This window comes from Oryctolagus cuniculus, chromosome 10 (genome assembly GCF_964237555.1).
Source record: "Oryctolagus cuniculus chromosome 10, mOryCun1.1, whole genome shotgun sequence".
Lineage (NCBI taxonomy): Eukaryota > Metazoa > Chordata > Mammalia > Lagomorpha > Leporidae > Oryctolagus > Oryctolagus cuniculus.
The window spans coordinates 115,087,448-115,111,938 of NC_091441.1; the positions used below are offsets into that span (position 1 = coordinate 115,087,448).

General features: G+C 48.5%; 2 protein-coding genes across 3 annotated transcripts in view; one reads left to right on the forward strand and one right to left on the reverse strand.

Annotated features, from left to right (window-relative positions):
• Positions 1–24,491, reverse strand: part of SYN2 (synapsin II) — a 197,292-nt gene that overhangs the window by 31,482 nt on the left and 141,319 nt on the right. For both annotated transcript variants that reach the window (XM_051851718.2, XM_051851719.2), the window contains exons 2-5: positions 17,854–17,911; positions 15,852–15,943; positions 13,618–13,774; positions 8,581–8,670 (exon numbers count right to left, since the gene is read on the reverse strand). In XM_051851718.2, coding sequence (XP_051707678.1) covers positions 8,581–8,670; positions 13,618–13,774; positions 15,852–15,943; positions 17,854–17,911 — 397 coding nt within the window. The remainder of the gene's footprint in view (positions 1–8,580; positions 8,671–13,617; positions 13,775–15,851; positions 15,944–17,853; positions 17,912–24,491) is intronic.
• TIMP4 (TIMP metallopeptidase inhibitor 4) lies at positions 172–6,129 on the forward strand. The gene is given in 5 exon segments (NM_001195690.1): positions 172–310; positions 1,703–1,800; positions 2,219–2,333; positions 5,185–5,309; positions 5,932–6,129. Coding segments are annotated over 5 exon segments (675 nt in total).

Below are 24,491 nucleotides of genomic sequence, written 5' to 3' on the forward strand. Positions count from 1 at the left end.
CAGCCCAGAGTGGCCTGGAGCCAGAGGAAGGCGGAGTCCACTGGGGGCGGGACTGGTCCTTGGGCCACCTCATAAAGCCTGGGGCGAGGGGTGCAACGCATTCTGAAGGCGCCCTGGAGGGACAGTTTGGTCTGAAAGACCCCACGGGCGCAGTCGGGGCTCTACAGTGTCATGCCCCGGAGCCCCCGGACCGCGCCGAGCTGGGCGCTGTTGCTGCGGCTGCTGGCCTTGCTGCGGCCCCCAGGGCCGGGCGAGGCGTGCAGCTGCGCCCCTGCGCACCCCCAGCAGCACGTATGCCACTCGGCGCTGGGTGAGTACGAGGTCCGCAGCAGGGGGCGGTGGTGGGGGATTCCTGCGAGGCCCGGGAGGAAAAGGGAGGAGCTCAGATCCCCGCCCCAGACTGGCTGCCTCCCGCCGAGGCTGATGGATCTCTAAGGTCCCCTGGCGCCATGGCAACAGCAGAGCCTGGCCCTGTGGGGCCACAAGGCAATTATGGAGTGTCACTGGAGGTATTGGTGATTATTCTGAACTACTAGAGGGAGAGGGAGGAGGGGAGAGGGTTTGCATTTTGACATCTGTGTGTGCCCAGGCCTGTAAATGAAGTTACCACCAAACCCCAATACACCCCTTTCTCTCTCTCTCCCTGAAAAGCCCCTTCCTGATACGCTTAAAGTCTTGGCAAACCCCATTCAGGGCCTAACTCAGCCTTCCCTCTTTGAAGACTCCCCGATTCCTTGGTACTACCACAGCATCTCTGATGTCTCTGCACTCCTACCATGCTGTTCTTTCTAAGTGCGTGCTCCACTAAACTAAGGATTCTGTAGGACGAGGACCCTGTCATTGGCACATCTATGGGTCTAGTACCTAGTTCAGGGCCAGGCACAGAGAAAAAACTTCATAAACAGATTTTTATTAATGCCTAAATGGTAAGGGCTGGACTTCCACCATGCAGGGTCAGATATTTATGAATTCAATAACTATTTGTTAATGTTAACCCTGGGCTGCTGTGAGGCCTTGAGCCACACCAACAGATGAACCTCACAGCAACTGCACTTAAAGGACACCCCGCCCCAACATCCCCACCCCACCCCCCACCCCCCGCATTGTGGTATAGCAGGTGAAGTTGCCATACATAACAACAGTGCATCCCCTGTGGCCTGCTCCACTTCCTATCCAGCTCCATGCTAAATGGCCTGGAAAAAGCAGAGGAAGATGGCCAAGTGCTTGGGCCCCTGCCACCCAGGTGGGAGACCTGGAAGAAGCTCCTGTTTACTGGCTTCGGCCTGGCTTGAAGCCATCTGGAGAGTGAACCAGCAGATGGAAGATTTGTGTGTCTCTCCCTCTCTCTGTGTAACACTGATTTTCAAATAAGGAAATCTTTTTTTTTTTAAGGAGGTCCCCTCCTGCCCCTCATTCCTCTGCGTTATGGGGTCTGGAGCACTAGAGCCCTCCAAACTATCAGGCTCAGAACAAAAAGGCATAGAGATTGTAGGACCTAACAGGCCTCTAAGGAGGGAGTTGGACCTTCTTATGGCTGCAGAGGAGTTCCAGTTCCCCATTCTCACACACACCACTCTGCCTAAAACCCAACAACAGACTAGGCCAAGAGCCCCCTACAAAATTCCCTAGGGCACTAGACCATTCAGCGCTCAGGCGACTGCCCCGCCAGTTGGTAAAAGTTTCCTTTTATCTTCCTTTGTAGTGATCCGTGCAAAAATCTCTAGTGAGAAGGCAGTTCCTGCCAGTGCAGATCCAGCTGACACTCAGAAAATGATCCGGTATGAAATCAAACAGATAAAGGTACATGGGGACTACACAGGCTGTTCATTCCCTTGGGTTCCCAGAGGGAGTGGGGTCTGTGTTCAGGGATGGGTGGGGCTGTTAGGTGGTCCTTCAGTCTAGATGCTGAAGTGGATGAGATGTTGGGGGAAGGCCCGCAGAATCGCAGCGACAGTGCCCAACAGGCCCCTGGTGTCCATTTGGGCCCTCAGCTCCCATCAGAACACCTCCCCTCTCACCAGAGTAAGCTCAAGATTTAGATTTCGTTGCTGTTGTTACTGAGAGGAGTAACTAATAGGGTTATCTCTGAGCACTTAATTCCAAATTAGACTTTTGTTAATTTTTCATACTAAAAAATGAATTTTTATCTGTTAATATGCATAATAGGGTCACTGACCCAACACTGCTTTTTTTTTTTTTTTTTGTAACTGCCTTTTAGATGTTTAAAGGGTTTGAGAAAATCAAGGATGTTCAGTACATCTATACACCTTTTGACTCTTCTCTCTGTGGTGTGAAGTTAGAAGCCAACAGCCAGAAGCAGTATCTCTTGACTGGTGAGTAAGCTGAAGAGCAGTAATGGCCTTGATAAGTCTGTGCTAAAAACGTCAAGGCTTTCTGTGAGCCAGGTGGCATTTTCTCAGGCATAAGAAGATGTGTTCGTGAGAAACAGTTTTTAAGTTGAAACAAGTGGAGGCAACCTCCCTTTGAATTCAAGAGTCCTCTTAGAGTTATCTTGGCCATTGCTTCACTATTTTATGTATTTATTTATTACTTAAAAAAATTTAAAAGGCTTTTAAAAAATTTAATTGAAAGGGAGAGAGAGAGAGAGAGAGAACGCTTCCATCTGCTGATTCACTCCCAAAATGGCTGCAACTGGGCCAGGTCAAAGACAGGAGCCTGGAACTCCATCCGGGTTTCCCACGTGGATGTAGGGACCCAAGTACTTGGGGCATCTTCCTGTTCCTGTGCAGTAGCAGACCGCTGGATCTGAAGGGAAAGCCAGGATGTGAACTGATGCTCATATGGGATGCTCACATCTCAGGCCACAGCTTGCCCTGCCGTGCCATGAGGCCAGCCCCTGCTTCACTATTTTAAAGACAGGTTGCTCTCTCAGCCTAGAGTAGCCAATTCTATTTTCGAAGGGTTTTAATTGGTGTAAGATCTTTGGCACTTTGAGCCAAAATCTGCCTCCGAAACTTTTGGTGGGTGCAGCTCTGCTCTTTACACAGGCCCTATCAAGAGCCTTGAGTCCAACAGTTCTGTCTCCATGGACTCTGGCCCAGGCAGGACTCTTCAGTACTGAATTAGTTAAGCTGGGACACTTAAAGTATCACACAAGAATATGACTCCATAAATGGGTGAATACAGGGCTGGCGCCGCAGCTCACTAGGCTAATCCTCCGCCTTGTGGTGCCGGCACACCGGGTTCTAGTCCCGGTCGGGGCGCCGGATTCTGTCCCGGTTGCCCCTCTTCCAGGCCAGCTCTCTGCTGTGGCCAGGGAGTGCAGTGGAGGATGGCCCAGGTGCTTGGGCCCTGCACCCCATGGGAGACCAGGAGAAGCACCTGGCTCCTGGCTCCTGCCATCGGATCAGCGCGGTGCGCCGGCTGCAGCGCGCTGGTCGCGGCGGCCATTGGAGGGTGAACCAACGGCAAAGGAAGACCTTTCTCTCTGTCTCTCTCTCTCACTGTCCACTCTGCCTGTCAAAAAAAAAAAAAAAAAAAAAGGTGAATACAACAATAGATCATTTTGGAGTCTAGGAAAAGGAGGTGTTTGTGAATAATACTTTAATAATTGTGTAAGTAGGATCCAAACTGGCCCTAAAAGATGAAAAATATTCAGGGTGAAAGCAAGCAAAAGAAAGCGCACAGCGGTGGGGAGGTCAGGTGGAGGATTTCACTGTCCATCGGTCCAGTCAGCAGTAGAGGAACCATCTATTCACTGCCAGGCTTTGGGCAAGGGCATGGACATTCAGTAAGAAGCCACAGTCTTCAAAGAGTTCACAGTCCAGACACAGGCATTGGAGGTCACAATGACAGGGGCTTCTGAGCTCTACGATGGAACTGTGCTGACCTGGGCAGCCCCAAGATGAGATAGGAGAGGCAGAGGCAGGGCACGCCACTGAGCCCTCCAGTTCCCCGGAGCAGCATACCAGGCCTGATAAAGTTCTTGGATTCCACTGTCTTCCTAAACACTTACCACTGTGTTCTACTCACTGCTAGGCAGGGAGGTGCATTAGAAGTAGGAGACATGCTGTCTGCCCTCAAGTATGTCAAGGCTCCTTGGGGGGAAGGGGGTAAATGACAAAACACGTGACTGAGACGTCATCAGCGGCACCCCTGCCTTTAGAAGACGGCTCTCTTGCCGGGTGTTGAAAGCACTTTGCTTCTGGAACACTGCTGGCCTCTCTAGTGTGTCTCCTGCCATTTGACGGTGACAGTTCCAGCTCCTCACTTCCTCTGGAGCTGAAGTACATGACTTGCTGTCGCAGGAGGTGTGCTGCTGGGCCATATCCCTCTGCCTCTGGAGACAGCCTCAGTGTCCACAGCCCTCCCCCTAGCTTGTTCAGCAAGGGAATGCCTACCCATCATTTCTGAGACACCGTCCCACACCCCTTCCACAGATGGAAGATACACAGATGCTTAGATTGCATCTTGGGCATGATCACACAGTAGTGCAGCTTTTGCCTACTCACCTGTCTACCCTGCTCATTTTTAAGCTCCTTTGGGGGAAAGAGTATATATAGCGTTCCTAGTAGTAGGTCTCAGTAGTTGCTCAGTGAGTGATCAAGCCAGCATGGTTAGGGATAGATCTGTAGATGAGGTGGTACCAAGGAAGTGTCTCTGCCAGATGGGACGGCGTGTGATCAGTAAAGAAGGGGAACTATCTCAGGAGGAAGGAGAAAGGCTCGCCAAGACAGGCATGGGGCAGGACACTGGTCAGGAAGGGTTGGGACCTATTAGTTATTGAATATCTTCTGTGGGCCCCCAACTGGATAAGAAGTCTACAGACATTCTTCCATTTGGTCCTGACAGTGACTTTATTATTCTCATCTCCTGGCTGAGAGGTTCCATGACTTTCTGAAGGTCACACAGCTGGTAAATAAAAGGGAAGCAGGGGTCTCCCCTGGAGTCTGACTTCAAAACCCATGTACTCCTTTCAGCGCCAGGCTAAATAAAGCAAAGGCCTTTGTCAGTCCCTCGATTTTGCCTCATACAAACACAGTCTATTAACCTCTTTAATATAAAGAGTATGGGGTTTTTTCTGGTCCCTTCATTGAGCCCAGGATTGCCACTGCCGTCAAACAGTCACTGGAGGGGTTGTAACTCTGGGCTCTTCAAAGACTCTGACTTCGCGAGCTCCAGGCAGACTCCTGATGCTGTATTCTCTTCCATCTCCCTTTGAAGGGCAGGTCCTCAGTGATGGAAAAGTCTTCATTCATTTGTGCAACTACATCGAGCCCTGGGAGGATCTGTCCTTGGTGCAGAGGGAAAGCCTGAATCATCACTACCATCTGAACTGTGTCTGCCAAGTAAGGGGATGTCCACTTCTAGGCTCTTTGGGGAGTAGGGTAAGGGTCTTGAGTGTCACAGCCTTACCCTTTATGTTTTCCTGCATTCATGCATACATTTAGTCAGTGACTACACTATAACTGAGGTCTCCCATGGATCAGCCATGATATGAAGTTGCAGATGGGAAACCCACATGGTCCACAGTCCCTTATGCATTTTGTACTGCATTTTTGCTGGGACGGTGACCATCAAATAAGGCAGGCTGAGATGACAGTAACAGGTACAGCTATCAGAGAGTCTACTCTGCCATGCTGTGTAACAGGCAATTTACTTTAAATACTTAATTTACTCTTTATAACAAATCCGTCAGGCATTTAGGTATCATTTTAAGGTGAAGAAATTAAAGGGAAGCAAAGTGACTAGCTCAAGGTCAGCGGCAGGGTGAGGACCTTCAGGGCTGCCTGACTCTAGAGATGCTGGTAGAGGCAATACTATATTGCTAGAGCTCAGGGTAGGAGAATTCAGGGGGAAATCTGGGGACTAGCAAGGACTTCATAAGATGGGGGCATTGGACATGGGCTGTGAGGCAGGAATGGGAAAAGGACACCCTATTCACTTTGATGTTTGTGGCCATGACTCTAGATCACCACCTGCTATACAGTGCCTTGTACCATCTCGGCCCCCAACGAGTGCCTCTGGACAGACTGGCTGCTGGAACGGAAGCTCTACGGGTACCAGGCCCAGCATTATGTCTGCATGAAGCATGCTGATGGCACCTGCAGCTGGTACCAGGGCCGCTTGCCACTCAGGAAGGAGTTTGTTGACATCATCCAGCCCTAGTAGGGACCAGTGACTACCACATCTCTTCAAGAGTCCTGATGATCAAGTCAGTTCTCTTCTCCTGTGGTTATGTGGCCATCACCACATGCCCCATTGTTGCCAGCTAAGGGGAAGTGCCAAGCAGATGGCTTGGCCATGGCGTCAAGGCAAGGGTGGGGCATGTTACAGCTTGTGTCCATGACCATGGTAGGCCAGAATCTGTCAAGACCAGGGAAGACAGCACAACTTTTCTGGCCTGCCCTCAGCCCTTCTTTCCTGACTCTCAGACCCCATCAGTCTACCCTGAAGCTATCATTGAAAGTTTCAATTCTGGGTTAGTTCTCTAAAACCAAGGCTACTCCCCTTCGTCCCTCCTTTGCCTTAACTGATCGGATGGGGGAGAAACAGTGAATGTACGTGTGAGATGTAGTAGTCTTGAATGTATGATACCAGAAGGTGGGCTGCTGACAGTATCACAGACAGCCAGATGACTGGCGGGATTGAAAAGAACAATACACTATGGCTGTATATCATCTGCTTTCCTGTCTCAGCTGACCCTGGTCCTCTCATACACTTTCATCTGTTTGGGGGAATGACCTGGCTCTCACATCACTTGGTATGAGAGCTAGAATGGCCTGCTCTCCCTCTCCATGTTGTAATTCTGCCTTATTCTATTCTTAGGAAAGGGTACAGCCCATTCACCACACCTCTTTGGACAAGAATATACTTATTATCTAAGGATAGATATTGTCTCTTCGGGTTAGCTGTCTCTAACATTCTCAACTGATGTCTGTAAGACTTCTCTTCTGGCTTTTTAGAAAAAAAAAAATGTATGAAAGAGAGAGCGAGCGAGACTTCTCTCCCATCATCTGATTCACTCCCTAAATGCCTGATGGCAGGTCCCCCACATGGGTGGCAGGGACCCATCTACTTGAGCTATCACCAGCTGCCTCCCAGAGTGTGCATTAGGAAGTTGTCATCAGAAACAGAGCTGGGACACAAACCTAGGCACTCTGACACGGAATGTGGGTGTCCCAACCTTCAGCCCAAGCCGGGCACCAAATGCCAGCCCCTCTTCTGGCTCTTCTAGATTACTGATGTCTTCATTCTAAGTCCCCAGCACCCCCCCCTTCCCCAAAGAAAAAGTCTGTAGAGCTGAAATCACCCCTCATCAGCTTTCAACATTTCAGAGAGGTGGTTGGTCCTTTTTGGGGACAAATTTTGGAATGGAGGGCAAGAGGGAATACAAGCACGCTTTGGGGGAAGGAATGGCAGACAGGGAGTATACTTGCAGCTACTGTATTTTTTCCCAGTGGTTGGCTCTGCTATATGTTACATCAGGAAGAAGTCCTGGTATTTGCTTCCCTACCTCCAGTCTCCTCACCACTGTGTCTTAGACCTATCGGGATCCCTCACCACAGTCCTCTCAGGGTTCCTCAACCTCTGCAAGCCTTCTAGGCTGAAAAGAAAGCCCTGGTAATTGGTCTCTAGAAGTTATTAAGGACAAGGGTCTAAATTTCAGAGCCTCTTCTGGGGAAGCTCAGGCAAAGATGACAGAGATGGTTCTTTTCAAGGTCTAGGGATGTTTCTGGTCTTCTCAGTGTGGCCTTCCGGTGAGCAGAGCCATGCACAATGTGCCAGAACTGCTGCAAATGGAAATCCCTTGTGGAGCAGGGAGTGGAAAAGGGATTAAACATGGTCTGCCTCTGAGCCCAACACTTGGATTTCTTTGGCAGAGATTCCCCTTTGGTCACGCAAGCAGGATCACCAAAATGATCACAGCAGCCCGGGGCAGAGGTGTGGTGACAGAGGGAAGAGGGGAGTTCTGAGCTCCAGGTCACCCCGAGGAAAAACATTAAGAGCATCCTCTCACCAACCAAGCATCCTATCTCCCTGCTCCTTCTCACCGCCGAGGATGGCCCCAGAGAATACGCAGTGCTCACCAAGCCTTTTCACAGTGTTGGGGAGTCTAGGGAACAGTCAACACCTGATGTATATGAGGGATGCTTTACACTTTTCCAGGAGGCAGTTACACAGACAATCTCACTTACACTTTTACATATCATATTAGATACTGGGGGAGGGGTCAGGGACGATCAGGCCCACCTGATTATCCTACTGGGAAACGGACACAGAATGACAGAATGTAGCTTACGACACTAGTGCTTGTTCTGGCCCTAAGGCTAGAACTCAAGGTGTGAGATCTGATTGTTGGTCTAGAGGTTTGTTATTCCCAACTTGATTAAAACACCCTTGTTTCTGCTCTTTCCTATTCTGTCTCCAGAATCTGAAGGCAACAGACTGTTGGCCAACATCCAGCTGCTCTAGTCCTACAAAGCAGCTCCACAGCTGGGCCCCAGTGGAGACTTGTGGGGTTCAGATGCTAAGGCCCTCATCAGAATCTCAGTCACTGTGTGGCTGAGCTCAGGGTGGAAACAGCAGAGAGACAGAAGTCCCCACTCGGCCACGTACCATCTCCTTGTGGTTGGGGTAGTACGTCTGCTCGATCAGCGGGAATTTTTCTCCTCCCAGTGTCTTGTAGATGGCCACCAGCTGGGCAAACTGAAAAACAGAAGCAAACATTTCAGCTTATTTAAGACACCTCTGTAACGGACAGGTAAAATATCAACCCATCAAATATTTATTAAGCAGTTGCTTAGTAAAGGGCTTTGTACTAAATGCTTTGAAGATATAAAAGAAGAATACATATTATTCCTGTTATCAAGGACTATGCTTTAGCTGGGACATGGAAGGAGAGTGAACTAACATATAGAGTACCTACTTGATTTTAATTATATTTCACTTAATCCTCATATTGAATTAACCAGCTAGTTACTTTATTGTCTTCATTTCATGCATGAAGCTCAGGGTAGAAAATTTGTCTGAAATCAAAGAGCTGAAAAGGTGTGAATCTAGGATTGAAAGTTGGATCTTTAAACAAGTGCACCTCTGGGCAGTGGCACAAGATGAAGTTGGAGAGGTAACCTGGGCCAACTCTTGAAGTTCAAATGCTAGGCAAAGGAACGGTAGCTTTTCCCAGCGAACAGGATGGAATGTTTGAGCAGGGGGTGTCATGAATGGAGCTGTTCTTCAGGAACACTTGGACGGGATATTGGTTAGAGCCAGCATTTCTGGGACTTACTATATTAACTGAACTTACTGGTCCCTTCACCTGTGAGAAAGTGGGGTAGCTCCACGGTGAAGAGGCAGACTACACACACATACACACTTACAGTTCAGGGCTGAAAGGCTCTGGGCACACATCCAGGCTCCCTGACCCCTCTTTTAGAGATCACTTGCCCAACATAACACAGTGGTTGAGTCAGACTGCTAGCCACGCTCCCTCCTTTCCTATCTCTAACTGCCTTAATTTCTTCAAGTAGGTATCTTTTAGGCTCTGCAGAGATAATGTTCTTCCCACAGGAAACACAGGATTTTCCTGCTCAATCCATCACACACAGCCCCTCCCCCCAACACACACACACCCCTACTGCACTGGGGTAGCAGGGAAAATCTAGTTCTTTTTCTCTAGTGTTACTAGATTAGTTCACACTCCACTCCACTGATAATGGAATTGCTAGAAGGGAAACTTGCCAGATTAAACCTGCTTTCTACTTATCAGAGAAAGGAAAGCTAGAACATTTCCCCAAAGCTCAGGTTCTATTCTCTATGAGAGATGCTGGCACAGGAGCCAGTGAGGGAGAAGGGTTGGAAAAGGAAACACTCTGGACCGGATGCTGGAAAACTGGAGTTTTCTGGTTCTTGTTCTGTCCTTGAGCCAATGAGATGTACTCTCCAGGCCTCGTTTTCCTCACATGTAAAATGAGAAAGTCATATTTTATCAGTTCCACAAACTTTGTACCCCATTATTCTATTTCCTCCCAAACTGTTATCAAACTCTGACCATAAGTTGTGGTCCTTTTCATCTAAAAGCTGGAAAGCAATGGAATCCCTGGGCCACTCCCCGCAGTGGATCTCTGAGGCCTGCTCTAGGACTGAAAGTGTGATTCCTGGACTCTCACACCCCACGGACGGCATCGCTGAGAGACTGTAGACATGCCTCTCACTTTACAAATGAGGGAGGAAAACGCAGCTCCCAGATCGCACCTGCAGTGCGGCTGAACTGGGAGAGGAGCCGGCTTCTTCTCTCCTGCCCAGTGCGTTCCCCGCCGTGCCTGTTGTCCTCACCATTCTTTGGTTCTTCAGTTTGATTGGACTGTTAGGACATGGCTGCTCAGGCCTTTGTCTTCTCTGATCGTCCTCACTACTTCATCTGACCTTTAAGTCCTGTCCCCACACTTGGGTCTGGCTGGACTCCTGTTCTGCCTGACCTGCCTGAGCTCCCAGGGCTCTCCAGCATCTCTGGGGATCTGATGCCAGCTCTGCCCAACGACCTCTGTCCTGCTGCAGCCCACACGCTGGCATGACACCAAGGCATGTGGGGGAGTTGCACAGACACCACACACGTGCCAGGAAGGCCTGCGGCAGACTCCCAGGGCCCTGTGACAGCCAAGACGAAGATGGCAGCCAGTTCCCAGGCTCTCTGTGGGTCTCAGGGAGCTCATCCCACCCTCCTCCACCTCTTCTCCAGCAGCCCCTGTCTCCTCAAGGTACGTGGCTTGGCTTCCAACCCCTGCCTCTGTGGAAACTTAGATTAAGTCACAGGCACTCAGTCACTATTAAACAAGTGTGATATCTGATAAGGGCTATTTCCTCTATGCACAGACAAAAGAATGAGTTTGGGAGCTAGGGGTGCTATTGGCACTGTGCAGGGCGATATGCTCATTATAAACACTTATCCAACAAATCTGGAAGGACTCCTTGGAGGAAATGGGACTTGAAGATCAGTTTGAGTTAACGTTATCCCTCACTCTCTTGGAAAGTAAGTGCTTTATTTTAACCCTAGTGCATCTGTCTCCAAAACACCCAGAAAGAAAGGGATTTCAGATTCATTCACAGCAAGAAGAGCTAGTGGCTTTCCCAATCTGCTTCTGAGATCCCAGGGGCTAGTCCCGACCAATTTCAGAGACAGTGGATGTTCTCAGAGACAGCGATACAAGGTTGAGCCTTTGCCAACCCAGCAGAGGCCTCTCCTCATACCAAGGTCAGCCACCATAAGGAAATTCAGAAATATGAACCTAAAGTCATCATCTCAGGGTGACCCTCCCCTTACCATCACCAAATGTGCCCACTCCCATAAAAAGGCAGAGAAACCCATATAAAATGTCATTTGTGTGGCAGCTGCGCAAAGTGAAGGGAGAACTTGGTGCCTGGCCAGGGAGCCTGCTGTTCTCATGCGATGCCAGAGGCAATGTGCTGGTACTGTGAATGGGTGAGAGTGTGACCCCTCACCAGATCCCAGATCCCACGAGGGGCAAAGCCCTCGGCACAGGCTCTGCTGCTCCTCCCCTCTCTGGCCTCTTGCACAGTTTAAGAAAAAAAAAAAGAAAGAAAGAAAACAAAACAAAACAGGGGAACTCGTTTCTTTCAGAGATCCCAGATATGAGGAGACTGTAACAACTAGGCTGGCAAAGTGGTGGCAGGTATTGCTATTATTCCCAGTTTGTAGACAAAGAAACTAGGGCACAAAGAGGTTTTGTCAGAGGGCTGATAAGTACTGAGCTGACCCAGAAAAAGCTGATAATAGCAAAATCACCCTGTGTGACTACAAGGGAGTCAAATTCCAGTACATGCTGGGGGTGGGGGTGGAGGTGGGCGTGGGCTGGCCATATGGGCGTAGGAGGGCCTGTGACTGCAGAGAAAAGGTGACGGTCTCACGTGTGCGCCTCCGTGACTGGCAACGCTCGAATCACACAGCTCTTTCAACCTGCTTCTGCAGCGCCCAGGGTTCCAGATGCCTCAGGCCACACAGAAGGGAAGTGGAACAAGTGGGCCTTGGGAATGCACCCCTCCTTAACACGGCAGCTCCCAGAACTCCTGACCCCGTCTCACTGCCCTTTTTCTTACACTGAAAGGGCTCCCCGGCTCCCGAGGGAAGAGGAGAACTGTTAGTTCAGGTGTGAAAAAAAGATAAAGAGCAGAGATGAAGGATCTGTTTGTTTATTAAAAAAAAAAAAACCCTCTAGTTCCTTGAGTGGCGAAGAGACTCGGGGTTCAGAAACTTAACAATTAGCCGTGAGTGCCAGGAACCTTGGCAGTCCAGTGTGTGTGACAGCTGACATTTGATTTTTGCAAAACAAGATGAAGAGGATGTGATTAGGGGCAGGTGTTTCCTTCCGAGAGGGCCAGCCTGGAGCTGCAGTTCGCAGAGGAGCTGCGTCCGCTCAGCTGTCACAGAGGACATGAAAATGTCCCAGTAGCCATCCAAGGTCACTCTCTCTCCTGATTCCACCATTTCTTTCTGCCTAAAAGTTTTCACTGCTATTTTGGATTTTGAAGTTGGCCAAGCAAGAGAAAATCAGATCAGCTTTTTCCTCGTGCAGTAGCCCAAACTGGGTGAGAGGCCATGTGACCTCAAGAAGTCCTGGCTCTGTATTTTATTTTAAATTACTTAATCTTTTCTAGATCCCTTTTTTTCTGTAAAAAGTGCTACTAATGGTAACAATAATATCTTCCTTGTAAGGTTATTGTGAGAATTAAATGAAATTAGTATAGGAAAATCTCAGAAGCTGACACCATATAGTAAGTAGTTGTATACTCCTTACCTCCTGCCTCTTTAATTTTCGCATGTGCACCATGAAAGAGTGAGATTGGATGATCTCCAAGGGCACTTTCAGCTCGTATTAAGTGTCTGATTCATTGTATGCAGCTAATCTCATTTTAAAGTTGTTGAAACACTGTAGGTCTCTTGTCACTAACACTCCTCTTAATTGGACCATTCCCTTGGTCCCCAGTGGCTTCAGGCCTTTCTAGTGGTTAAACGATTCTGAGAGGCAAGAAACAGGTCTTTAAAATCATCCCAGCTGCGGCCGAGGGCAGAGCCTGCAGAGCTGTCAGGGCTTCTTTACAGAATCTCTGTGCAGCTTTGTTGCAAGAGCAAAGGTCACGGGGCCGGTGCCAGCATCCCACAGCAGTGCGGTTTGAGTCGCAGATGCTTCACTTCCCATCCAGCTCCCTGCTGATGTGCCTGGGAAGGCAGTGAGGTTGGCCCAAATGCTTGGGACCCCCTGCCACCAACACGGAAGACCCGGATGAAGCTCCTGGCTCCTGGTTTCAGCCTGTCCCACCGTGGCTGTTGTAGCCCCTTAGGATGTGAACCAGTACATGGAAGATCTCTATCCTTCTATCTCTCCCCCTCTCTGTAACTCTATCTTTAAAATAAATAAATAAATAAACCTTAAAAAATACCAAAAGTCTGTAATGCAGCAGAGACCATCCAGTTCATGCCGTGTGGCATAGGATGTGACAGCCTGCCCTATACCAAGTCCCGGCTGAGGCTCTTCTCAGCTGGTGCTCCTGCGTCTGGAGACCAGCAGTCCCTCCTGAGGACTGGGAGATGCAGGGCCTGCCTCCCACCCTCTCACCTGGGAGAAAGAGGGCCTTACTCACCACCCATGGCTTGTCACAGAAGTTGTAAATGGATTCCAGTGAGTTGATGCTGGGGAGGCCTGCGTACTGCATGCCAATGATCAGATGGCGGAAATCCTCATTCTCTGCCATGCCAAATGCATGCTGCCGGATGAGCACAAAGTCCGGCCGGAAGGACCTGGTAAGAAGGTGGACAGGTTTGCCATTAGCCAGCACCTTAAGCACCATATCACCTTGCCTTCCATTTCCAAAGCCTAAGGCAGAGAAGGTCTTAGGGACTACACAGGCTAAGCCCCTCGTTTCATAAATGATAATTCCTTTCCAAACTGGGAAATGAGGTATTACGGCATTTTCCAAATGAGGTTTGAGGAAAAGATTCGTGAGATTCCTTTATTCCCTTGGGCTAAGCATTGCCTTTTTCTAAGGTACAAATATCCTCAGAAGGGAAGGAACACTTCTAGACCCTTACAATTTAAGTCCTCATGGGGCTCCTGAATTGGTGCTCTGAGCAGGTCCCAGGAGACTCTGAAGCCAACATACTTGGCAGCCTTCACCATGCTGCCCTGGAGGTCCCTGACCTCCGTGTCCTGTTCTGACTCCTTAAAATAGGCAAGGCCCTCATCAGGCCCCGAGGAGAGCAGGGGCCAGGCTGGCTGAGAACAGATGCCAGACTTCCCAATGTTATTCTTCCAAAGCGGACACCAGGGAGGGGTGCAGATATTTTTCGCAGAACTGAGGTTGAGCAATGGCTTCAGGAAGCACTGAGCACAGAATGTTCCCACGCCTGGGAAAGCTCCCCATGGCTCACCTCCTGCCAGGACCGATCCCTGCCACACATGCTTCATAGAATCGGGCCCTGTCTTTGTGCCCTCGCCGCAGAGATCTTTCCAGAGAGCCATTTCTGGAGGAGGGGAGCATCACCCCCAAGGCTCAAGGCTCAGCAGTTTCACACCATGTGCAATGACCTACCTGGTTCTCTGCCCAGGCACCCATCCAACCGCCTACAGACCCAGTCCCATCTAGGCCCTGATATTAGACATTTAAAGCCCTCTTCGGTTGCTCAGGGGACTTAAGCCAGCACAGCACCTGTTGCTCTGCCCCAGTTCCGGAAAGCTGGCTGTAGCTGTGTGCCTGATAAACTCCAAGCTTATATCCCAATTCCAGGAATGGACCTCTACACTTGTCACTGGTACATGGAAGGGCCTGCTTTATTCTTGCCGGGTCGCTCCTGGTGCTCTGCTACTGGCTCTTTCCATCACCACCTGCTTTTGTGCAGCCATCTTCACGATCCACTCTGGTTCCAGTTAGAGGAGCCCATCCGTGTCTAGCAGGGTCCACCAGCGCTCACTCCCCACCTGGATGCACGTCACTTTTTTCTGTCTTTCCCTGTTGTTGGGTCCCAGACAACCCCCGTCCAGCCTCCCTTGTCACTGTCCCAGCTGCTGTTGGACACTGGAAGCCTTGGGGTCTGGGTCCTGCAGACTGAGGTAGGAAGGAAAGTGAGCAGAAGACCCTTCCTGCAGCAGGACTGATGTCTGGAAATCTGCAATGTGCTCCACTCCAGACACAGTCACTGCGGAAAACATTCCCCTGCAACTGGACTTCTCATCAGCTCCTTCTCAGAGCTGTCGTGCCTGTAACAACATCCAGTCCGTGTGACACTCAGCACGCCTCCCGACACAGGAGTGCTCCATAACCACTACTGTTTTCCACCTACAATCTATCTTCCACCCCCTAGGTTTTGCTTTCAGACTATGAGTTCTCAGGAATGAGGAATACTGAATGAACACAGGATTTGGAGTCAAGAGAACTCACACGAACACGGGGCTCTGCCACCAACTCTCTGGGTGAATCTTAACAAATCAGTGTAAAATGGAAGGCTGAACTAGATCAGACATTTCCAAACTTTTTCTTAAATCAACAGAACCCTGGTTTCAGGGAAAGTATATGCAGAGAGAAAAGCACAGAGCCACATTAACTGAGGGTGGGCAGGAGTCTCAGAAGGAATCCAGTTACTACTAAGTGGGCTCTGAGCCTGTGAAGCCCAAGGCTGGTTCCTCTGCTGTCTAAGAGCTCCCTAAAGGCAGAACTACCTTATCCACCACATCCATGCGACTGACATCATTAAGTTCTGTCTGCCACACACAACACTGCTATCTCACGCTAACACCTGACTCTGAAGCGACTTCACACCAAAGGTGGTAACGCTGAGGACAGCGACGCTGCCGCTGCCCTGCGCACAGGAGGGCCCTTACCGGACAACCTTTGTGCCGTTGCGGAGCACCTGCATGTCCACGGCATAGCTTCCATCTGCGTGGGCCACCAGGTTGAGCTCTGAAAATTCTGCCTGGAACATAACAGTACAGGAGGAAGTCCACAGTCAGTCCTGACGTTGCTGAGTTCTCCACACAGCAGCAGCAGCCCCACAACCAAACTTTCCCTTAGAATTTTCAAAGCTCTTTCCTATCTGATTTCACTTAATTCTTTTAGCACCCCTACAAAGTAGATGGGACAGAGAAAATAATTTCCATTTACTATGGAAAGACATGGAGCTTGAGAGCAGTTAAGTAACTTTCTGGACAAACAAAATCTATCATTGGCAGAGACAGGAGCAAAACTCGGGCTCTCTGACTCCCAGCTGGTCATCCTCTGTGATGAGCCCTTCGCTGCCTACAGAGTGAAGGTGTAACCCGGGACAAACATCTCCCTTACCAGTTTCAACATAAACACGAGGGTTTGTTCTGCTATGCCCCCAACTCTCTGCATAACACATTAAGCAAGGTATTTGTCTTCTGTGAGTTTCTGTTTCCCCAGTGTATAATGTGGAAATAATTTTAATCAACCTTGCCTGCCTGACCTTGCCTATCTTATTTTAAGAACTGAAGGTAATGGCAGGAAACTACTCTGTAAATTATAACACACCGTGTAATGAATGCTGAGTAACTTCTATTATTACAGAGAAAATATATGCATCTTTAAAGTGCACATCCCCTCTCCATAAATGAACTTAATCATCTATCATGAATTAAGGAATAAAGAAAAGTAATAGGCCTTTCAGGTCTTTGGTGTATTAAGACAAGGAGGTATTTTTTTCTCTTCATTTTTAAAATTCTCATTAATTTTCATTTATTTGAAAGGCAGGGATAGGTAGGTAGATACAGATAGATAGACAGATCAATCGATCAGTTGATCAATCAACTGATCTTCCATCTACTGGTTCACTCTCCAAATGCCTGCAACAGCCAGGACAGTGCTATGCCAAAATCAGGAGCATAGCACTCAATCTAAATCTTCCACTTGGGTGGGAGGGACCCAAACACTTGAGCCATCACCTTTTGCCTCCTTGGGTGCACATTAGCAGGAAACCAGAATCAGAAGCAGGACAAGGACTCAAACCCAGACCCCTCAGTATGAGATGGTGGCAGCCCAAGCAGGGTCTTAACTGCTGTGCTAAACATCCACTCCAGAAGGTATTCTCCTCTAAGTCCCTTCTGAAGGGTAGCCTCAGGCCCAGAGTGGGCATCACCAGAGGAGGCACACCACAACAGCAAACATGTGCCTATCCAGGATACCTTACTACCAACAATACACAGGTGCCGCCAGTGTGCTAGGGAGACATTCCTCTACGGTTGTGTTCAGTCTGGGAGTCCTGTACTGTGAGAAGGTATTAAGATCCTTACTTCTGGCCGGCACTGCGGCTCACTAGGCTAATCCTCCGCCTTGCGGCGTCAGCACACCGGGTTCTAGTCCCGGTCGGGGCACTGGATTCTGTCCCGGTTGCCCCTCTTCCAGGACAGCTCTCTGCTGTGGCCAGGGAGTGCAGTGGAGGATGGCCAAGTGCTTGGGCCCTGCACCCCATGGGAGACCAGGATAAGTACCTGGCTCCTGCCATTGGATCAGCGCAGTGTGCTGGCCGTGGCGGCCATTGGAGGGTGAACCAACGGCAAAAGGAAGACCTTTCTCTCTGTCTCTCTCACACTGTCCACTCTGCCTTTCAAAAAAATAAAATAAAATAAAAAATAAAAGATCCTTACTTCTAGCCTCTCTACTGACACACAAAAACAAGTCAGGGAAAGGAAAAGATGCAGCCTTCAGAGCCAGGCCGCACAAAGAGAAAAATCCACAGGAAGGGTGAGAGAGGAGACAGAGAGCCAGAATCCAGTGACAGACAGTGTACTCTGCTTAACAGAAGTAGATGGGTCACTCTGGGATGCCAGGGGGCATGCTGATGACGCAGGCTGGGCTGAGGCTGATTACCTGTTCCACTTTGATTTCATAATCGCCAAGGACTTTTTTGCCCCGAAAGCACTTCGCCCTGGAGAAAGGAAAAAACCAAATAAATTAGACATCTGCAGTAACAAAGAAGAGGACTACAGCAGAAAGGGCCCTGGGATGAGAGTTAAGAGACTGCGGTTCTGACCTTCACTTTGCTATTGCATCACCAGAAGACCTCCAGAGGATCACTTTCTTTTAGGTTCAATTTACCCACCTGGAAAAGTACCCAAAGCACCCACCCCCTCAGGCTTTGCAATTTTATAATAATATTCTCTGTCTTTTGACTGAAAAAAAAAAAGTCTGGCAGTGGTAATTTCTCCGGTGTGCTTGGTGAAGACTAGGTCAGTCTCATACACCCCAATCGTTTCCTCATTTTCCCTGTTCCTGTGGTTCACTCTGATTTTCTAGTTGGTTTCCACCTTTGGATTTTCAGTTTTAAAGAAAGGATTCTTTTTTTTTAAAGATTTATTTATTTATTAGAAAGGCAGAGTTACACAGAGAGAGGAGAGGCAGAGAGAGAGAGAGAGAGAGGGAGGGAGGGAGGGAGGTCTTCCATCCCATGGTTCACTCCCCAATTGGCTGCAACAGCCGGAGCTGCGCCAATCCGAAGCCAGGAGCCAGAAGCTTCGTCCGAGTCTCCCACATGGGTGCAGGGGCCCAAGGACTTGGGCCATCCTCTACTGCTTTCCCAGGCTACAGCAGAGAGCTGGATAGGAAGTGAGACTTGAACTGGCACCCATATGGGACGCCGGTGCTTCAGGCCAGGGTGTTAACCCACTGCGCCACAGCACTGGCCCCAAAGAAATAATTCTTAATACTTTATCTCTTTATACTCACACCAAAAGGATCTTAGGCAATTAATAATTTTAAAATATAACCGAAAAACCTGACAAGGATTGAAGAGAAACTAATGAATGAGAGGGAATTAACTATACCCAAACGAGGCGATGGAGGAGACAGGACATTTCTACAACTGCACATACAACTTACCCTGTATTTCTGAGCAGTCAAGAAAAATGAATCAAGCTGAGTGATTCAGTGCACAGTGACTGTCACAGAGAGGAACTCCACATTCATGTATTAATGGCATCACAGCTTGTAAGCGGTCTGCATTTATGCTTGTAGTTATATTGATTCCTACCTTGCTTCTAACTACCAATTCCCCATGATTGTCTGACTGTCTCATCTTCCCACTTCATGGGCTCAACATTGCACAAAGGGCCTTTCCACACTGCACTTTGTTAGGTTTGGTTTGCTTTTCCAGTGCTTGCAATTTCCAGCTGCCATATTTCCCATATTTCTGGGAAACTTTCTTCAGAATAAAAGAATAAACCAGAATTCACTGGGTATCATGTTCTAGGAATTATATGCTACTTGCTTTCTAGATCATCTCATTTAATAGGATAGGGAGAAAGGTCTTCATTTGAGAGAAAAAGAAGTCAAGATTCAGAGGAAGGGGGCCGGCGCTGTGGCGCAGCGGGTTAACGCCCTGGCCTGCAGCGCCAGCATCCCATGTGGGCACCAGTTTTAGTCCCGGCTGCTCCACTTCCAATCCAGCTCTCTGTATGGCCTGGGAAAGCAGTGGAAGATGGCCCAAGTCCTTGGGCCCCTGACCCATGTGGAGACCCGAAAGAAGCTTTTGGCTCCTGGCTTCAGATTGGCGCAGCTCCGGCTGTTGCGGCCAATTGGGGAGTGAGCCACGGGATGGAGGACCTCTCAGCCTCTCCTCTCTCTCTGTGTAACTCTGACTTTCAAATAAATAAATATTTTTAAAAATATTAATAAATAAATATAAAAAAGATTCAGAGGAGGAAAATGGCATAGTTGAGGCTATCTGGCAAGTCAGTGACAGAGCCAGTATTCATACCCAAGGCTGTGGGACTCTGAGTCCAGTTTCATTCACACTGCACAGCACCGTCCCTCTGTGCTGAAGCATTCTTTCATCTTCTTCCACAACACTATGAAGACTGACTTTCCATTTGTGCTGCGCTGGATTTTTTTCCCATTTTCCTTCTTCCACTTAAAAGAGACTTAATGACGTGGTGAACACCAGCCTCACTGCAGATACTTCCTACTCTGGTTCCTGTCAACTACCCAGGATGAGGTCAGGCTATTTCCTTTCCTCTGTGGGTTCTGGAACAGGCCGTTCTAGGAAGTTGTCATCTGTCCCATCCAAGTCCCCGGCCATGCGCAAATTGCTCCTCTGAGGCACTCGGCCACCTAGGAGCTGACTGCTGAAGTCCATCCCCCGACCTCTGCCCCAGTTCCTCACTAAGCTTCACACCAGCTTGCTCCCAGGACCCTGATCAACACTCACAGCTCAGAAGCCCCTGGGCCAGGGGACCCCACAGCATATGCCATCCCTTTGGCTACTGCTGCGTGCATGCATGGCACTGTCATAGTCTTCGGTTCTTGGGCCCTCTAGGATTTTGTTCATGACTATAAAAATGAGGAACTGGAGTAAATGACCCATGAGGTCCCATTCTTTCATTGGCGAGATGTATCTACCTTGTTATCGGTGTCTCTTCCTGTCTCAGAATAGCTCTGCTGTGAGGTAAGCTTCAGAGACAACAACAACAACTAACCTCTCATTCTGCATGCAGCCTTGTGTATTCAAAGCACATTTCCTTGCCTTATTTGTGCCCCCACAACTCTGTGAAGGCACTAGGAGAGATGGTGCTATCCACCTGATGACTGATGGAGAAGCTGAACCTCACAGATAATTTCTGGTAGTTAGGCCCAGAACTCAGCTTACATGTAGGTGTTTCCAAGCTGCTGAGTTTTCTGTTTCGCTCATTTATTTTGCAGGTTTTGAAGGCTGATACTGAAGTGTTTATAGATCCTGCAGGGTTTATTCGCCACTTCCTGCCCCTGCCCACTGCCCAAGTTGGCTAATCAAACTGTTTTCATGCCTTCCTTCCACCCCCACCTCTCCAGCTATCCTAATGCCTTTTCCTTAAGGTAATTTGTCCTGCTGGAGATCTTAGTTTGTGTTTCCTGGCCCCAGGTCACTGACCTATCTTGGCTGAGCCACAGTCTTACAGAAAAGGAGCCAAGATGGCAGCAGATGGGGCCCAGAGCCCTCCTCTGGAGGATGAGCACATTCTTGCAGCTGTCAGCCCTCGGCCATTTTGATTCCAGGTATTTTCATGAAAAACTTTGTAACTTGCTAGCGGATGACACAGGCACATCCTGATAGTAAGGGAGCTCTGGCAGGAGGCAGTGTGCTGGAATCTGGAGGAGGCCTCTGCAGTCCCAGTCCTGGGTGTGAATCCTGGCTTCATCCTATCTTGACTGCCCTGAGGCAAGTGACTTACATTTGTTTAAAATTCTGCTTAAAATTACTCACATGGTTATATCAATCAATCAAATTATCTCCCTTCAAAAGTAAATTAAAGGGTAAAATGAAGAAGAATTCTCTCTTGTCCCATTCCTTTTACCAGACACTCTCCCCACTAGCAGCTACAAGCAGACCCTTCCAACGGAGGAAAAATATGGCTGCACGCATGGTTCAGACATACACACAGCCTCATGCTACACAAACTCCCCTGTTAACCTTGATGGTTCCCATTTAAAAATATATACTAGTGATATACTTTCAGCACACACTGACAAACCTCTTTCTTTTTAACAGTTGTATGAAATCCCATTCAAATTGTATATAATTTTATTTATTAGTGAGCATTTTTATTTCAACTTTCTTGTTTGTTTTTGCTCTTATAAACAATGCCACATGGCTTACATTTAAAAATATATTCACAGGAGAAATTATTGCAGAATTGCTGGCTCGAGTACTAGATGGCTACAGTTTTTACTGATATTGCCAAGTTGTCCTCCACACACACACACACACACACACATAAAAATCATACCACTCTCACCGCTGTTTGAAAGTTTGGAAAGTTACTTCATCTACCTTAGCTCTCCCTTAGGTAAAATGGAACTGAGGAGGTGCTTGGTATGGACTTTCCAATTGGTAGTCTTGCCAAATAAACCCAAATTCATCCCCTTGCACTTAATCCTAAACAGACTAAAAATATCTATGGTGCCTGCATTGTCCATTTCCCCCTATTGTAACTTTTTCTTAACAAGGCTAGCAGCTGAGGATCTATGTGAATTTAATGGCTTGCAGCTTCCTTCACAGACCAGGTAATGAACCATCTCCCCTTATGACTAAAATGGGGAGAGGCTTCCAGATTTAACTCTTGTTACTCAAGGAAGTAAATATCTAAATAAACTCCCACCTACCTACCAACTAGAGCTCGGAGACTGAGAAGCAGGATTTCAGAGCTTGTTGCTAACATCATCTGAAAATCTGGCCTAACCCTTCTTTCACGCTTGGGATAATGAAATCAAGAGTCAGAGAGGTAGGAGCCAGGAAAGCTGAGTTCAGGCCTAATTCTACCATTTCTCAGCTGAGTGGTGACTACAGGCAAGTAAATTGTCTGTTTGAGCCTTAGTTTCTAGATACATAAAACAGAGCTAATGATAATTTAAATTTCAATATAATAATTAATAAGAATATTTGCTATGCACTAAGCACTATTCAGAGTCTTTTACGTATAAGGGCACCCTAAAAGTTCATGGAAAATGGGAAAAAGTTAACTTCATTTTGGTACAAAAAATTCAAATCCATGCATACAAGTTTTCAAAAAGTTCATAGTCATGCATATTAGAAAAAAAAACTACGTATGGATGTCAAAACTTTATGCACCAAAGTAACTTATCTTTTAACTCCATTTTCCATGAACTTTTTGAAGTGCCATCATATTTTCCCTCATTTAATAATCAATACCTTGGGGCCAGCGCCGCGGCTCAATAGGCTAATCCTCTACCTGCAGCGCCAGCACACCGGGTTCTAGTCCCGGTCGGGGTGCCGGATTCTGTCCCGGTTGCCCCTCTTCCAGGCCAGCTCTCTGCTGTGGCCCGGGAAGGCAGTGGAGGATGGCCCAGGTGCTTGGGCCCTGCACCCCATGGGAGACCAGGAGAAGTACCTGGCTCCTGGCTTCGGATCAGCGTGGTGCACCGGCCGCAGTGCGCCAGCCGTGGTGGCCATTGGAGGGTGAACCAACAGCAAAAGGAAGACCTTTCTCTCTGTCTCTCTCTCTCTCACTATCCACTCTGCCTGTCAAAAATAAATAAATAAATAAAAATAATCGATACCTGGTTCATAGGTGTTGTGAAGAGTTAATGACATCAAGTGTTTTTGGAGAGGCTGGTGCTGTGGCGCACCATTAAGCTGCCGCCTGCGATGCCAACACTCCACACTGGAGTGCCAGCTGGAGTCCAGCTGCTTTGCTTCCAATTCAGCTCCCTGCTAATGTGCCTGGGAGAGCAACAAAAGAGGGACAGGGTGTTTGGGCTCCTGGTTACACAAGTGGGAGACCCAGAGGGAGTTCCAGGCTCCTGGCTTCAGCCTGGCCTAGCCTTGGCCTTTGTGGCCAACTGGAGAGTAAATCAAAAAGCAGAAGACCTCTCTCTTGCTCGCTCCCTCGCTGCCTCTGTCTCTCCATCTCTCTAACTCTGCCGTTCAAATTTGGAAATTATGAAATGCTATGCACATATGAAGTATATTAGCAAAATGCGACAAGCATTCATGCTGTGGTCCTGTGACTGTAGCCAGCAAGGCTTCTTCCTCTTCGGGACTCTCGCCACACTGGCTGTGTGCTCATGATACCTGACACACAGCATCATCATCATCTCCTAACAGCTCTCCAAGTCAGCTGTCTGATAATCCGACACTTCTCTTCCACCTGCACTGTCAGACCAGCAGACTGCATAAAAATGCTTCAGACCAAGGATCATCCCTGGATCTTCCAGAACATTTTGGATTTTTAAATATTGATTATGCTATGTTGTTTGATTATATTCTCTGACCATACATAATATTCACATCTATAGAACACCCAGTGCTTCACAGCATACTGAGTAAGTTTGCAATTGAGGCCTGCTTGCTTACTGACTGGAGAGGTTAGGAATGGTGGTTTGAGCTGGACCCAAAGCAGCCACGCTTGGACGGAGTCTCTTCCTGCAGGCCCAGCCATCTTCTCATCTCTTCCTCATGCCAGCCCCACGGTGTCACATTCCTTCCTTTCTATCCTTCCCCGCATGAAAATCTGTTCCCAATCTCCATCACTGGAGCAGAAGGGCCTGGAAACAGCCTAGAGTGTAAATCCTCCCTAGATCACTGAACGCTGTGCAAGGATCAAACCTTAACACAGCAGATGACAGACTCAATGCATCTGCAGGCTCCAGAAAGCATTTAGGGAGACTTTCTTGTAGCTCTGGAATTAGTCCAGTACCTATGAGTGCCCAGACATTTCTAACAAGGTACTTGATTTCTGGCTCTCACTGTCTCTAACTCAGGCCTTGTTCTTTTGATCAAGCATCTCAAGGATTCAAGAAGACTGAAAATAAACGAGAAATCACAGGGGATTCCTGTTTCTCACTCTACGAACTGGAAGAGTAAAAGCTTGCCAGTCTTGGCAAGTTTGTGAGTGATTGCTGCCACCCACTGGCAAGACGTGCATTGCAGCTCCGCCTCAGTCACAGCTCAACACCCACTGCCCAGTCCACAGACTCCACCGCTCCGGGGCCTTCTGCAGGTATTTATCTACTGC